Consider the following 15,223-nt stretch of genomic DNA (forward strand, 5'->3'; position numbering starts at 1 on the left):
TCTCAATTTCAGAAAATGTACCCTTATGACTGGTTTTGTGGTCCAAGGTCACATATATTACATATATATTTAAAACTGTAAATAATGTATTATATAATATATAAAATGTACTCTACCATTCAAAAGTTTGGGTTCAGTAAGATTAATAATGTTTTTTTTTAAATAAGTCTTCTGCTCACTAATGCTGGATTTATTTGATCAAAAATACAGTAAAAACAATAATATTGTGAAATATTATTACAATTTCAAAGAACTGTTTTCTATGAGAATATATTATAAAATGTAATTTATTGCTGTGATCAAAGCAGAATTTTCAGCATCATTACTCCCGTCTTCAGAGTCACATGATCCTTCAGAAATCATTCTAATATGCTGATTTGCTGCTCGAGAAACATTTTGAACAACAGTGTAATCTTTTTTTGTAAATATATTGTTTGCATTGCAGTATTAAGAATTTAGCGTTTAAATGCATGAATATAATGTAAACATACTGCGAACCATTAAAATATGCTTCATTTTCTTGAATAGCATATAATTCCTTCTGATTTTGGGGTGAAATACATGTTCTCAGCAGGTTTAGGAAAAGATGTACGTACGTTAAAGATGGGCATGGTATGTAACAGGACGTCCATGCGTTTGAACACAGAGCTGCTCTCCGCCCGCAGAGACGCCTGTTTGGACAGCACCTGACGGGCTTCATCCACGCGGCCCTGCAGGACTAAACTGATCACCTGCACACACACAAAGACACACGTAAGGACACGGGTGATGATATGCACAGGTTCTGGAGGTCAGAGCTCATGTGCTTCGTACCACGTCCCAGTAGGACTGATGATGGGCGGGGCTGTCGCTCTGTAACACCTCTCGCGCTCTCGCGTCCACGTCTGACTTGTGCAGACGCACCCAATCCAGCAGGTGGAGCAGCAGAGACCCGGCTGCAACATGAGAGCAAAACCAAGTCAGACAAACTAGAAAAAACGTTCTGTTTAGATTTGGACTCCTGAAAATTTCAGACGTCTCTCTCTACCTGGAGCTGCGTCGATGAAGAGAACCTCACACAAGTTCCATATGAGCTCGATCGCCAAGAGAATAGAGACCTAGAGAGATCAGACGAACGTTTAACTTCACTCATGTGACAGAATATTCAGCTGAAATCATGAGGACAGTACTTTCATTAGAGATTTGATTGGATCATAACTTTATTTTTTCTTTGCTCATGTGTCCTTGATTGTGTCAGCGGAAAGATTGTTTCAGAGGCAGAGGAAGCCATTACATTGCAATAAAAAAGAAATTTTTAGTTTTAGAAAAACTTATTTAACATCACTTTTAATTAACTTGTTTTTATGAAAATACAGAATGCATCAATGTTTTTATGGTTGTAATAATCATTCATCTTTATCAAGCATATAAAATAATATTTAGAATGCATGCATGCATACTGTTTTAATTTTGTAATCTAGTGTTGTTTTATGAAAATACAGAATGCATCAATGTTTTTATGGTTGTAATAATCATTCAAGTGGTCCGACCCCCACCGTCGTTTTGATTTTTTATAGCAATAAAAATAATTTAGTTCCGTAAAAGAACAGACACTACAATTAAAAACTGAACGCGGATGCTCACTGCAGCGTACCCGAACGACAGTCGCTTCACAGATCAGATTTCATTTCTCCAGTGAGGAGAGTGAGTCGAGCTGACTGACAAGAAGAGTGAGGTAAGACCGAAAAAGACGATAGCGGATGATTTAGTTTATAAACTAAATGCAAAAGCACCTGAGTCGAGCTGACTGACAAGAAGAGTGAGGTGAGACAGACAAGACGAGTGAGGTGAGACAGACAAGAAGAGTGAGGTGAGACACACAAGACGAGTGAGGTGAGACAGACAAGAAGAGTGAGGTGAGACACACAAGAAGAGTGAGGTGAGACCACTGATCCGTAACGGCTAAATAGATCAGTGGGGTGAGACAGACAAGACGATCGCGGATGACTTGGTTTCGAAACGAGATGCAAAAGCACCTGTTTGGCAATATTTTGGATTTTGAAAAGCCAGTTGACTTTTGCCGTTTATCTAAGGTGATTTTGGAAGTTTTTTTAAACATTCGTTTAAATATATTTAATTGGTTCCAAATTATTTGCCGATTTTTACTTTATCTAAACTGTGTCATTTATTTATTTTATTTGACATTCGTTTTGCTAATAAACGTTCTACGTTTCTTATTTATTTGGTTATATATTATACATGTTTACTTATTTCCAGTTTTGCATACCTATTAAACTTTATGCAAGTTATTTGTTATTTTATATCAGGCATAGCCTGCCCTATAGCATGGTGTGTTTTTATTTGTTTTGTTAATAAAAGTTCTATGTTTTATATATAGGCTAAAGTGAGTTTGGCGTTGTATTTTGTTGTTGCATTCAAGCAATTGACGCCGAACTGCCGCCAAGTTATTTAAAAGCGAAGGAAAGCGAGGAAAAGAGGGAAAACTCAAACGAACTAAAAACGAGCAATTGCTTTAACGTTACTCCAAATTGCCGCTATTTTAAGGTGAAAGTAAAATGGGCACACCGCTTTTACAAGCTATTTAAAAGCGAAGGAAAGCGAGGAAAAGAGGTAACGCCCCTCCCCCGCGGTGATACCGGTTTTGTCCCACGTCGATTAACCGGTGGGAAAATTTCCTCACCGTCACAACCCTAGTGTGCAGTTGTATCCTGCATCATCGCGTGTTCTCTGGGTGACGGTCGGTCCGTGCAAATTGAATGCGGACAGGAGGAGAGTTCAGCTTCACTGGAGACGCGCCATCGACAAACTCGTGATTTCAAATTATGCTGCGATTTATGCATTTGCCCACTGCCATATTCATGTCATTTCCACTGTGTGCTGTATGTAAAATGAGTGTTACCTTGGCTTTATTTAAAAAATATATATGATTCCCAATGCACAAAAACTTCCCAGAATACCGAGCGCCCTGTTGGTTACAGTGTTTACTTCCTTTTTAATTAGATTTTTATTAAATATTTATTTATTTGTGAAAAATGCTTTGTCTTCTAAAGTATAAGTACGTTTATTTTACACAATTATTTTAATCCATTTCAAATTTCTTAAATATAAAATTATATCGGCTTTATATCGGCCACCCTGCTTTCCAAGATATCGGCATCGTCAAAAAACCCATATCGGTCGACCACTAATATCATTCATTCATCTTTATCAAGCATATAAAATAATATTTAGAATGCATGCATGCATACTGTTTTAATTTTGTAATCTAGTGTTTAACTTATCTTTATAAATGCATGCATATTTATTTTTTTCTGTTGTAAATCTAATGATTAATTTACCTTTATAAAATAAAGCATGCACAATAATCATTAATATACTATTACAGAATTTATTAACATGCTTAATTCCTTTTTATTTTTATATTTTCTTTACTTTAATTTAGCTTTTAAAGATTTTGGTTTTTATTCATTTTTATTTCAGATCCAATTGGAGTCATTTTAGTTTCTGCATCTAAAATGTGTACTTTATTTTATTTCACTTTTAGTAAAAAATTCTGTTAACAATAACAACTCTGATTATGATGAAAATGTGCCTGTTTAACTGCATATCTGCCTAATCGCAGAATTAAACAACTGCACTGGTCATCCGGATACAATACATCAGTCAGTTTTGAGTTGATGTGGATCTTAGCCTGTGGACTTGACAGTACCTGATCTCCATACTGTGACGCTAAAGAACCCTCTTGTGTTGAAACTGAAAAGAGAGCGACGACAGTGTGATCAGCGGATCAAAAGCATCCTCCTCGTGTGCGATGCGTGTCATGCGGCGTTTACCTGCGTTCTGCTGCAGCTCCTCCATACAGGCTCTGATCACAGACCTGTAGTTCTTACTGATGCTCACAAACCTGCAGGAGACAATGACACCGATCACATCGCTTCAACAGAATGCACTTCCACACTACTAGGCACGAGGACTCACTGTGACTTCTTGTTTTTGCTGGGCACGTCCTCTTTGATTTTCTGCAGCCCCACGAAGATGAGATGGGACTCGTTGAAGAGTTTGCGCAGGATGGGAGAGCAGATGTCTTCATCCTTCCACACGACGTGAACGAACGGAGAGCCAGCAGACCTCGGACCTGAGCAAAACAGAGAGCACCGATGAGCTTTCTGACAGCTTTCATCTCCACATCCCTCTTTAGTCTTTCTAGTGTCTGTGGATGTGAATACCTTGCAGTTTGTAGTTCGTCTCATAGACTAACAGATCTCCAGGACCCCATTCAAAACCCAAATGCCTCTGGTGAAATCCAGCGCTGGGAATGAGCTGCAAGGATCACATAATTAAATATAAGATTTTTTGTTGTTGTTGCATGCATGCATATTTAAACATATATACAAACACAACATATAACATACATATTTGTTATATTACACATATATAAACATACCATGGTGTATTACTTTGTATCTATTTTAGTATCATGATATTACCTTAAGGGTAACTACTTTATAAATGTTCCACATGCGTATTCTTCACATATACATATTTGTACCGTGCATTAATATTCATATGCATAGACGAAAGTGTTTAAATCAGCGACTACCGTGGGACTGGGCTCAACATCCACCTCCTCCATAACACCGCGATATTAAATCCTTCCTAGAAATACCGACGTATAAAGTTGTAATCACAGACTGTATAAAAATTGTAATACGGCCGTATTATCTGAACAACATTCAACACACGCAGCGCTCAGAATCCAGCGCCATGAGTCTGAAGGACCCCGATGCCTGCGCGGTTAATACGACGCACTGAATGCCTGAGCAAAATGCGAGTCGACACTTAAATAAGCAGCGCAATAAAATTATATGTAAATGCGCTTATTATTAGTAATATGGTTATTATTACGACCATTGTTGTAGAATTATCAGCAATGTTTAATGACTGCACATGCCATTCACAAATGTTTGTCATGTTTGCATTACGCACAGAATAAAATTGTAAAAATAAGATTTTTTTTTTATTATTATTTATTTATTTATTTTTACATAATTTCGCGCTGTTCTCTGGGCCCCTGCTGGTCGGTGACGGTATTGCAGTGGTCCGAGGACAATTCTAGCGATTTGAATGGACGTTAACTAGTTATCTGATTATTATAAGATGCAAAAATGTTAGTTATATGTTTTAATTAAAGCTGATTTAGCGTAAAATTAGGGTCGTTGTTTGTAAAGCCAAAAAAAAATTCTGTTCTACCCAGCAAACACAGAACGTTCCCCTAACGTTTTTGGTTATTTTTTGAGAACCAAGAAACAACGTTCCGGGAACGTTCTTTTTAGGTTTTATTTTTTTGCAACCATAAAATAACATTCCCAGAACGCAGGGTGGTTATTTTTCAATAACCTAATGGCTATACTTAGGTTACTTCTATAACCCTGTAAACTAAAAACCTTGTAGATGTTTTTGTGTAATGACCTTTTACTAAAATACATCAATTAGATCAATCAAAGCGCGTTTTAAATTATAATATTAAGCCAGTGTTAAGAACAGAAAACATAAATTTGTGTCTTCATTTACTGCGCGCCTCTGATCTGCACGCGCTCGCGGAATTGATAAATTAAGGTTCGTTTTACTGGTTGACTGACTCGTTCGTTTATTACTGTATGATTACTTAAAATGCATATAGTTATGAGAGTAAATATGATTTCAGGGGATTTGACATGCCTAACTGAAGAAAACATGTTAATCGAGAAGTTTAATGATCAAAAGAAAAATGGGTCGTGAGTGTGCGGGATGATTATTGATGTAATAAAGAGGGAACGTTAAAATAACGTTATACAAACCAAAAACTAACGTTCTATTTCCGTTAAAGGGGTCATATGATGCGATTTCAATTTTTCCTTTCTCTTTGGAGTGTTACAAGCTCTTGGTGCATAAAGAAGATCTGTAGAGTTGCAAAGACTAAAGTCTCAAATCTAAAGAGATATTCTTTATAAAAGTTAAGAGTCAGCCACACCCCCATAAAACGGCTCGTTCTAACACGCCCCCACATGTCTACATCACTATGTGGGAAGAGCCGGCCGTGCCGTTCTCAAGCCCCCGGCCTCTGCTCACTCTAACCCACCGTGTGTGACACTGTTTTTCATTATGAAAGCAAAACTACTTTGTTTGGTCTTCCAAAAGAGGACACGACTAGAAATCAGTGGTTAAGTTGTATTTACAACACTGTTCCAGAACACTTCAACCCAAATATTCAGATGTGTGGAGCACATTTTATGGAGGACTGTTTCCTGATCCTGGGAGAGTAGACTACAATGCCGGCTGTTCTGACTCACAACCTGTAAGTACGTTTTGCCAAAACCTAGATATTTTAGGCAATATAGAAATCCTGGTCAGGATGTTTCCTGGGAAAACGGCACGTACGGTCACCCTACGATATCTGCTTCGTCATGCCTGGAGCTGATCCGTGCTGGTCTCTGAGGAAATACAATAACTTTGCGCTGTGGATCGCCGGATCAGCTCTCACTGTGGACGAAGCGGAGTCCAGCCCGGGGTCGTCACATGTGGTTGCTTTCCTGGCTAACCAAAAGCAAACCTTAACAAAATAACGTTCTGGGAACGCTATACTAATGTTATGGGAACGTTAGATTAACGTTAGAATAACGTTCTACAAACCAAAAACGAACGTTCTATTTCCGTTAAGAAAACTTGGCTAACCAATAACAAACCATAACAAATAACGTTCTGGCAACCAAAAATGGTTTGCCGGGTAGTGTGTCATTAACTGTACAATCAACGGTGTTATGTTACTTTTGATATGATATTTTTCATTTTCATTTGCTGTGTTTTTTTTTATCAGAATATAGAAATGAAATAAAGATTTCGGGACAGCGTGTAGTGTTTCTTTAAAATACTGTTTATATACTGTCCTAATGTATTTTTTGAACTGTCACTTTAATGGGGTAACATGTTTCTGGATAGAGGTTCAGAATGAGCATCTCATGTCTGTTGTAGTTTGCTCACACTCGTTTTGAATTATTAATGAGGCACATTCAGACTGATCTGTGAGTTACATGAAGAACAAAATGGCGTCCTTCCCCTCCAGCGCGAGGAGAACAGGATCCTTCCCTCAGCATCAACGCAACACTCCTAGAATAAACGAATACACTCATATACACCCCTGTCGTATATCTGAGCACATATGAGAATCGCCGTCGCTTTGTGTTATTTTTGTTCATATTTGGTCACTTTTTTTTTTCTCAAGAGAAGACACTGTGCACGAATGCGCGTGCGTGTTACCCCGGCTCCCTGGTCTCGCGCATGACGTCACCCGCTCTGGCCAATGGCGACGGAGCTCGTGACCGCGCACGCCGCGCCTGCTTTTAATCGGGGGCGCGGACGTGCGCGTCCCCGCGGAGTCTTTGTGCGGCTGCGTCGAGAAGCGCAGATACAATAACCATGGCCGACGAGAAACCCAAGGTGAGTGGCGTTTACACACGAAGGGGTCGGTTATTATTGGTTACCTTTCAAAGCGCCCGAGGGGTTGCGAAAACACGGAGGGACGCGGATGGTTTGATTTCTTAACGTGAAATGTCGCGCGTGGTGGATAAATGCTGTAGCTGCCGTCACGTGCGAGCTCCGAGCTTAGGACCTGATGGAAACATGTTGTCTGCTGAGGATGCGAGTCTGATGCTCACATTTGCATCCATTCATCACGTGAAGCACAGCAGCTCATGCACAGCACTGCTAATAACACTCAAAGCCACCGTAAAGATGAACATGCACGTGTACACGTTTGTTTATTATAGCATTGGATTTTCAAACCATGTATCCATCCTGGTCAGGTTTATGATGGACAGCATTCATATCCATTATGAAAATTACAGTTTAATCATAAGACCACATTATATGATGTGTACCTCAAATAGTGAGAGGACTAAAATTAGTGTTTGTACTGACCATAAGTCACATGTTAGCTTCTGGCTTTCTCTGCGAAACAGACATACAGCAGATGCATACAATGCCTTCTTTAAAAAATGAATACATAAAAATATAAATAAAAGAAATTTCCCTTAACAACCGAATATTTATATCGGTTACTTCGGTAGTCTATTGTGAGAAACTGAAGGGAGCATAGAAAACTCTGGATACTAGAAACGGCCGCTGTCCAAGAGCACAGATCCAGCCCGACTCAAGACATGTCAAGCTTCTTTGTTCTTTAACTAACTACTCTATTTAATGCATTTTTATGTTTCACACTGAGATTTCCAAACCAGCAGCTAATGGAAATGTCTATAAATAATTAAATTCAAGGATTGCAAATGAGATGTGTGCATAAAATATGCAAGGAAGAATGATGTAATATCTCGTAAACTTTTTGTTTTTGTTTTCTCAGGAGGGGGTAAAGACGGAGAACAACGACCACATCAACCTGAAGGTGGCGGGACAGGATGGGTCAGTGGTCCAGTTTAAAATCAAGAGACACACACCCCTCAGCAAGCTCATGAAGGCCTACTGTGAGAGACAGGTGAGGTCACGGCCACACACACATAAACACACACACACACACACACACACACTCACTCACATTCACTCACTTATGAAGATACATACACACACATATGAAGACACACACACACACTCACTCACAGGTTTGTTTTTGTGAAAAGTGGAGACATCCCATAGGTGTAATGGTTTTTATACTGTACAGACCATATTTTATATTGCCCTTCAGGAAACTTTGTGCTATTTCAGATTTTCAATACACTCCATTCTGTGTGATATATAATCGTTTTGAAAAGTGGGGACATGGGGTGATGTCCTGAAAAGTCACCATCTCCTTGTAATACCTGTCATACCTTTGTCATTATACAAATTTATGTCCTCATTTGTCACATAAACGCGCGCACACACACACACACACACACACTCACACTCACTCACACTCACTCACTCATGAAGATACACACATACACACACATATGAAGACACTCACTCACTCACACACATACACATATGAAGACACACTCACTCACTCACTCACACACACACATACACATATGAAGACACACACTCACTCACTCACATATGAAGATACACACACACACACATACACACACTCGTTTTGAAAAGTGGGGACATGGGGTGATGTCCTGAAAAGTCACCATCTCCTTGTAATACCTGTCATACCTTTGATGAAGACACACACTCACTCACTCACATATGAAGATACACACACACACACATACACACACATATGAAGATACACACTCACGAAGTCACACTCTCACACACATGCACACAGACACTCACGCACACACACAGACACATAAAGTCGCACAGACACATTAAGTCGCACACACACACACACACACAGACATATGAAGTCACACACACACACACGCACACACACAGACACATGAAGTCACACAATCTCCTCTGTGAGATCGTATCAGCTACAAGCCCGAAAACTTGCTACACATATTAGAGTTTGTGTCCAAAATACAGAGCAATTTTACACAAGCCCATCGTCATTTCTTCACTATTGTACTAAAGAAATACAGTAGAGTTTGCCTTGTTTGTCAACACAAGAATAACAAAAATGCAGTGCAAATATCATAAAAATGAAATATTGCTCATTTCGGTTCATTCTGAGCAGAAACGGCATTTTTGTTATTAATTAAATTGCATTTATTATGATACATATTAGCATATAAAAAAATGTTTGTGTACAAAATATACAAAACAATACACCAACCCATGCATACAAATACAGCACAACAATTAAAATAAGCCAATCAATACAATTTTATGGGAAAAAGAAAAAAACAACAACAACAAAACCAAACTACATTGTAAACTATACATACATAAAGTAACTGACAGTGTCACCCAAATCAATGAATTTAGCTAAATGCTTCCAGATCTCGTCAAAAGCCTGTAGCCAATTCTTTGTTCTGATGATATTGCACTTCGGATTATAGGTTTAATTTCTTTGATATTTCCAGTTTTGGAAAATATTTCCTTTCACTATCACAGAACAATTTCACAGTTTGCAGAGTGGCTCAACATATATTGAGAATATACTCAAAAATGAAGTGTCACCTAGGATGCATAATTACACTAATAAAGCAGTGGGACTTTATAAACATGCACTTAGTAGCATGAACGTACCATTTTTACATTCAGGCGTTCCTTGGCCTCCTTTTCAAGGTTTCTGTGGCTCTTAAAAGCCTCATTTCACCCTTTCACAAATTAAGACCCTAAAAAGGTGCTAAATCAGAGCAGAAAGTCTTAAATTCATAGAGTCATGGCATTAAATGTTGCACGCACTGCAAAAAATGAACATCAAACTCTAAACATCCTTAAATCAAGATACAGTTTGGAAGCAAAGTGAGGATATAAAGTCTTGTTTCTGGAAAAACTGAATAAAATCAAGCAAGTTTATGTTTAAAACAAGAGCAAATATTTGTCAGCGGGGAATGAAAACTTGTTTTACTTTTGAGTTAAGTAAATTTTTCTATGTCTGTTGGCAGATATTTGTCCTTTTTTAATAATAAGCTCACTTCATTTTGATGAATTGCACAGAAATCAAGGCTTCGAGTGATAATAACATTCTTTAAAATGAAAGAACACCGTGTTAAAAGCTTTGAAATTAAATCAGAAATACATTCAGTTGCTACCTAATCATTTGTTTGTGTATTCATGTACTTTCTACAAATTGCAAGAATAAAAATGCCTGATATTTGACGGATAATGTCGTTCAATGCAGAACATGAGCTGAAGAAACATCCGAGCCTGATTCACCCTCACCTCGCTGTCAGTATAACAGAAATCAAAGACTTTGAGAAAGTCCTGAAGCAGGCTGTATTAATCTGAGTGTGAATGGGTTGCAGTGGTCCGCAAGACGGTTAGGGCCATCTGTAATCACGAAAGCTCTTCAGTCGGATCAATAAACACTCACGCATCCATGTGTTTCCTCAACAGTCCTACCGTCTGCTGGCTTTATCACTCCCTCATGTCCGCTTAATGCTCCTGCGCGTCCGGTTCAAGGTTTCTTCCATGTCAGAGAGGGTTAAAGAGAAAACAAGGACTCTAATGTTCACGTACGACAAAGAAAGAGATGCTAAATCACTGCTTCTGCTCAGTTTGACTCCATTCAGCTCACCAGAAGTCCACACAGTCTTCATGTCCATGAACACAAGCAGGCTTTATTAACAGCTCCCTCAGCGCTGTAAACACACCGGTTAAGACGCCTGATCTTTAGGTCACTAGCATGTTTTCCTGGCAGAGGTGGAGGGTTTAATCTCATCGTGGGGCAGAAGTAGGACAGCGTTTGCCCTGAGGTTCATGTTCATTCAGACGTCAGGAAATCCTTGTCAACGGCGGGAAATAAATATGAAGGCGTGAGGTTTCAGCTGATCATTCGTCTTTATCTCAGATGATTGCAGTGGAGGTCTTCAGATTAGTGTTTTAGGAACATTTCAACGTCTTTTGAGACTGAGTTGCAAATCGATTCATTAAAAAGAACCGGTCTGATTGATTGATTCATTCAGGATTGAGGATTTATTCCGTTTTCAGTAGAGTTCGTTAACTAAAACTATTAAAACATTTTTTGTTAATTCAAATAAAGCTAAAATAAACTAGAAATATTAGATGACAAACTTCATTTCATTTAGTTCTTAAGGCAACATTTCTAATTTTGATTTAGTTTAAGTTGTAAATTGTAAATAAAATAAAAAAATCTAAACCTAAATAGTAATAATTAAAATATATATCAAAAGCACATAACGAGAGTCTCAAAATAAAAGTTAGGCCAAAATACAAATAAAAAATATAACAGTATATAAATAATAATAATAAACTAAATGGTAATCATTTAAACAAAATTACTAACATTTAACTACAATTAAAATGAAAACTGAAAGTATAAAATTAAAAGTTAGGCCAAAATATTAATAGAAACTACAGCAGTATATGAATAATAGTACAATTTTGATCATATTAACGTCTTTTGAGACTGAGTTGACAATTGATTAATTAAAAATAATCAGTCTGATTGATTAATTCATTCAGGATTCGGGATTTTATTTAGTTAGTTTTTTCAGTTTTTAGCAGGGTTTGTTTACTTAAACTATTAAAACATTTTTGTTAATTCAAATAAAATGTCAATATTAAACACTTCATTTTTGTTAGTTGCCGAGGCAGCATTTCTAATTTTCATTTAGTTTAAGTACTAAAATTAATAACTGTAAAGAAAAAAATTGAAAACTGAAATAAAAAAATAAACCTAAATAGTAATAATTGTTAATTATATATTTTTTAATTCAAATAAAGCTACAATAAAATGTAAATCTCAGATGACAGACTTGAGTTAATAATGTCAAAATCACATAAAATAAGATGTAACTAAAATATAACAAAATCACTCAAATTTAAATGAAACTGAAAGTATAAAAATATAAGTGAATCCAAAATATGAATAAAAACTGTAGCAGTATATAAGTAATAATGAGTGGTGATGTGAGAATCACTGGCCGGATCTGATGTGTGCGCTTGTCTCCGCAGGGACTGACGATGAGGCAGATTCGATTCCGGTTTGACGGACAGCCCATTAACGAGACCGACACGCCCGCACAGGTATAACATGACTGACGCTCATTCTGTCTCCACTCTGGGTTCTAATAGTGCCATCACTCTGTGCAGGTGTGTGTTTAAACCAGATGGACTTCAAAATTAGCCCTGTTTATTGTAAAGCTTGCAAAACCTGTTTGTGAATATCCAGGTCATTAAAAAAAAACCTAATGGCATTGTTAGAAACATTAAGAAAATGAAGCTTAATTGCATTGTGACGTTATTTTCATCATTAAGTAGATTCCTTTCAACTGTCAATTACTGCAATGAGAAAAAAAATGCTTCAAAGCAGCTTCACAGAAAAAAATTAATATATATTCAGGTGCATCTCAATAAATTAGAATGTCGTGGGAAAAGTTCATTTATATGTATTTTCTGTAAAGCTGATTTAAAACAGCATAGCTTTGTATGTAATTTTTTATATTATTTATATTTTATTATAATGAATTTATATATGTATATGAATTTTTAGAGTATTACTGCATATTATATATAATTTATCGTAATTAAATTTTTTATTTATAGTAATTAAAAAAAATTTAATGTGTATTTAGAAAAAAATTAAAACTGAAATAAAAAATTAACCTAAATGGTAGTAATTATTAATTATATAGATATATATTTTTAATTCAAATAAAGCTACAATAAAATATAAATATCAGATGACAGACTTGTTAAAAACAAATAATAAAGTCAAAATCACATAAAAATAGATTTTTCTAAAATATAACAAAATCACTCAAATTTAAATGAAACTGAAAGTATAAAAATAAAAGTGAATCCAAAATATTAATAAAAACTGTAGCAGTATATAAATAATAGTAAAATAACAGTGTTTTTTTAAAAGAACAATTTATCATAATTTAATTTTTAATTTATGGTAATACAATTTTTTTTTAAGTGTATTTGCCAAATTATTATATCCAAAATTAGTATAATATAATAATCAGAATCCAGTTTGTATTATCATTGATGAATTAGGAAAATTAAGCAATCACATCATAGGCCACTTTTTATTTATCCAGTCAATTTGATTCTTTTCTCAGTGATTATTGGAAGTTAAAAGCATGTCACGTTGACTTTAACGCTTCTGTTGTTTCGTTTAGAAAGAGTAGGTGTCATGTGTGCTCTCAGATGAACATTTAGGGAAGAAAGCAAGTTTTTTTCCAAACATAATAGACCTCATCTCACCCACTGAATAAATCTGGCTTGACAGCATCAGTGTGCAGCTGCATCATGGGACAGGAGTGCACTGTAATCACAGCGGATGGGTGTCAGTTTCCTCGTGTGACTCTCTATTGACCTCGCATCGCTCGTGTTTATTAATAATAGTGAATAATAAATGACCTCGTGTTATTCTTCCGCAGTTGGAAATGGAGGATGAAGACACAATTGACGTTTTCCAGCAACAGACAGGAGGACACATCTGAAGCGACCCCGACCCGTCTCTCTCACAGACCGCACTCCTCGTGGTTATCTGTAACTGCTGTTGTATAGTGTTTTCAGGTTTTTCTTTCGTTTTGTACATAAAGGGTTTCTGCTACAGTAATTATTACATTGGGATTGTTAATCGCTGTAAAATCTGACATGTTAAGCCCGAGTCTTCTAACGAGTGATTGCGAAACAATCATGGAGACAGTCACCTGTGTATAGACCAACTAATACATGCTTCCCCTTAAGAATCATTGAGGATACGAGCCGTGTGCTGGAGTTCAGGGTTTTGTTCTGCTTCGGATATGAGCACACAGGCTTTTTACAAATTGTGTTTCAAGAAATGTTATACTTTACGCAGACAAACCTGCAGTTCAGATTGACTTTCTGTTTTCCATTCAGACAAATTGGATTTACAACTTCTTTTTTTTTTTATTGTAGTGGTCATGTAAAGTGCGAAACTTGTGTTAAACATGCTTTGACTCGAGTACGTACGAGGGAATTCATGTTTCAGAGAAGTCCAGCATCTGTCTGTATTGTCTAATCGCTTGTTAAAATAAAATATTCTCTTTTTATCAAACTGTCAATGTGTTTTAGTCCCTGCACTCAATCGTTAAATTGTGTTTTTGCATTCTAAATAATTGTTTTTCAATTTGCATAATTTTAGCTATTATTCTTAACCCTTGTGCGTCAATTAAAAAAAGTTACACTTGGGTCCATAGTGGACAAAAATGTCCATGTCATAAAAATGTGAAGTTTAAGTTTGGTCTCATTTTAAAGAAGACCCATGGCAGATTATTGTTGAAGTAAAAAAAGTTTAAAAAGTGAAACCAAAAAAAGTTTAGGTTTATGAAAATGATTTATGAACGATGTTTTATATAAAATATATGTTTTACGAAACATGTTGAACTCTATACCTGCTAGAAAATCAAAGCCATAAATCTAAACAAGTTGTATTCCAAATTTGAGGTTGATATCTCAAAAAATTAGCTTTCAGTAAGATTTTGTTTGGGCGCAGGACCAAATTTTCCCCATTAGATGCCAGCAAAACTCCGCTGGTGCACACAGTGGTTGGATTTGGGATTTTGCAGTAGAGTTTTTTCCTCTCAAATATTACAAGAACACACACGCGGGAGCACACACACACAATATTTTTTTTTTATGA

The 15,223-nt window shown here is 36.6% G+C and overlaps 2 protein-coding genes across 2 annotated transcripts; one reads left to right on the top strand and one right to left on the bottom strand.

Moving 5' to 3' along the window:
* Nucleotides 1–395: 395 nt before the first annotated feature.
* LOC107565161 (nuclear pore complex protein Nup85-like) lies at nucleotides 396–4,797 on the bottom strand. Its single transcript, XM_016250376.1, has 8 exons — nucleotides 4,601–4,797; nucleotides 4,227–4,320; nucleotides 3,979–4,135; nucleotides 3,834–3,904; nucleotides 3,710–3,753; nucleotides 1,028–1,097; nucleotides 814–935; nucleotides 396–731 (listed from the first exon to the last, which is right to left on the bottom strand). Exons 1-8 carry the CDS (start codon nucleotides 4,631–4,633, stop codon nucleotides 513–515), a joined length of 810 nt encoding a protein of 269 aa, XP_016105862.1. The 5' UTR covers nucleotides 4,634–4,797; the 3' UTR covers nucleotides 396–512.
* A 2,579-nt stretch (nucleotides 4,798–7,376) lies between these two features.
* Nucleotides 7,377–14,633, top strand: sumo2b (small ubiquitin like modifier 2b). Its single transcript, XM_016250358.1, has 4 exons — nucleotides 7,377–7,473; nucleotides 8,390–8,521; nucleotides 12,562–12,633; nucleotides 13,995–14,633. The coding sequence occupies exons 1-4, from the start codon at nucleotides 7,453–7,455 to the stop codon at nucleotides 14,055–14,057; spliced, it is 288 nt and encodes a 95-aa protein (XP_016105844.1). The 5' UTR covers nucleotides 7,377–7,452; the 3' UTR covers nucleotides 14,058–14,633.
* Nucleotides 14,634–15,223: the final 590 nt, after the last annotated feature.

Source organism: Sinocyclocheilus grahami, unplaced genomic scaffold (assembly GCF_001515645.1).
Source record: "Sinocyclocheilus grahami isolate Dianchi unplaced genomic scaffold, SAMN03320097.WGS_v1.1 scaffold984.1, whole genome shotgun sequence".
NCBI lineage: Eukaryota > Metazoa > Chordata > Actinopteri > Cypriniformes > Cyprinidae > Sinocyclocheilus > Sinocyclocheilus grahami.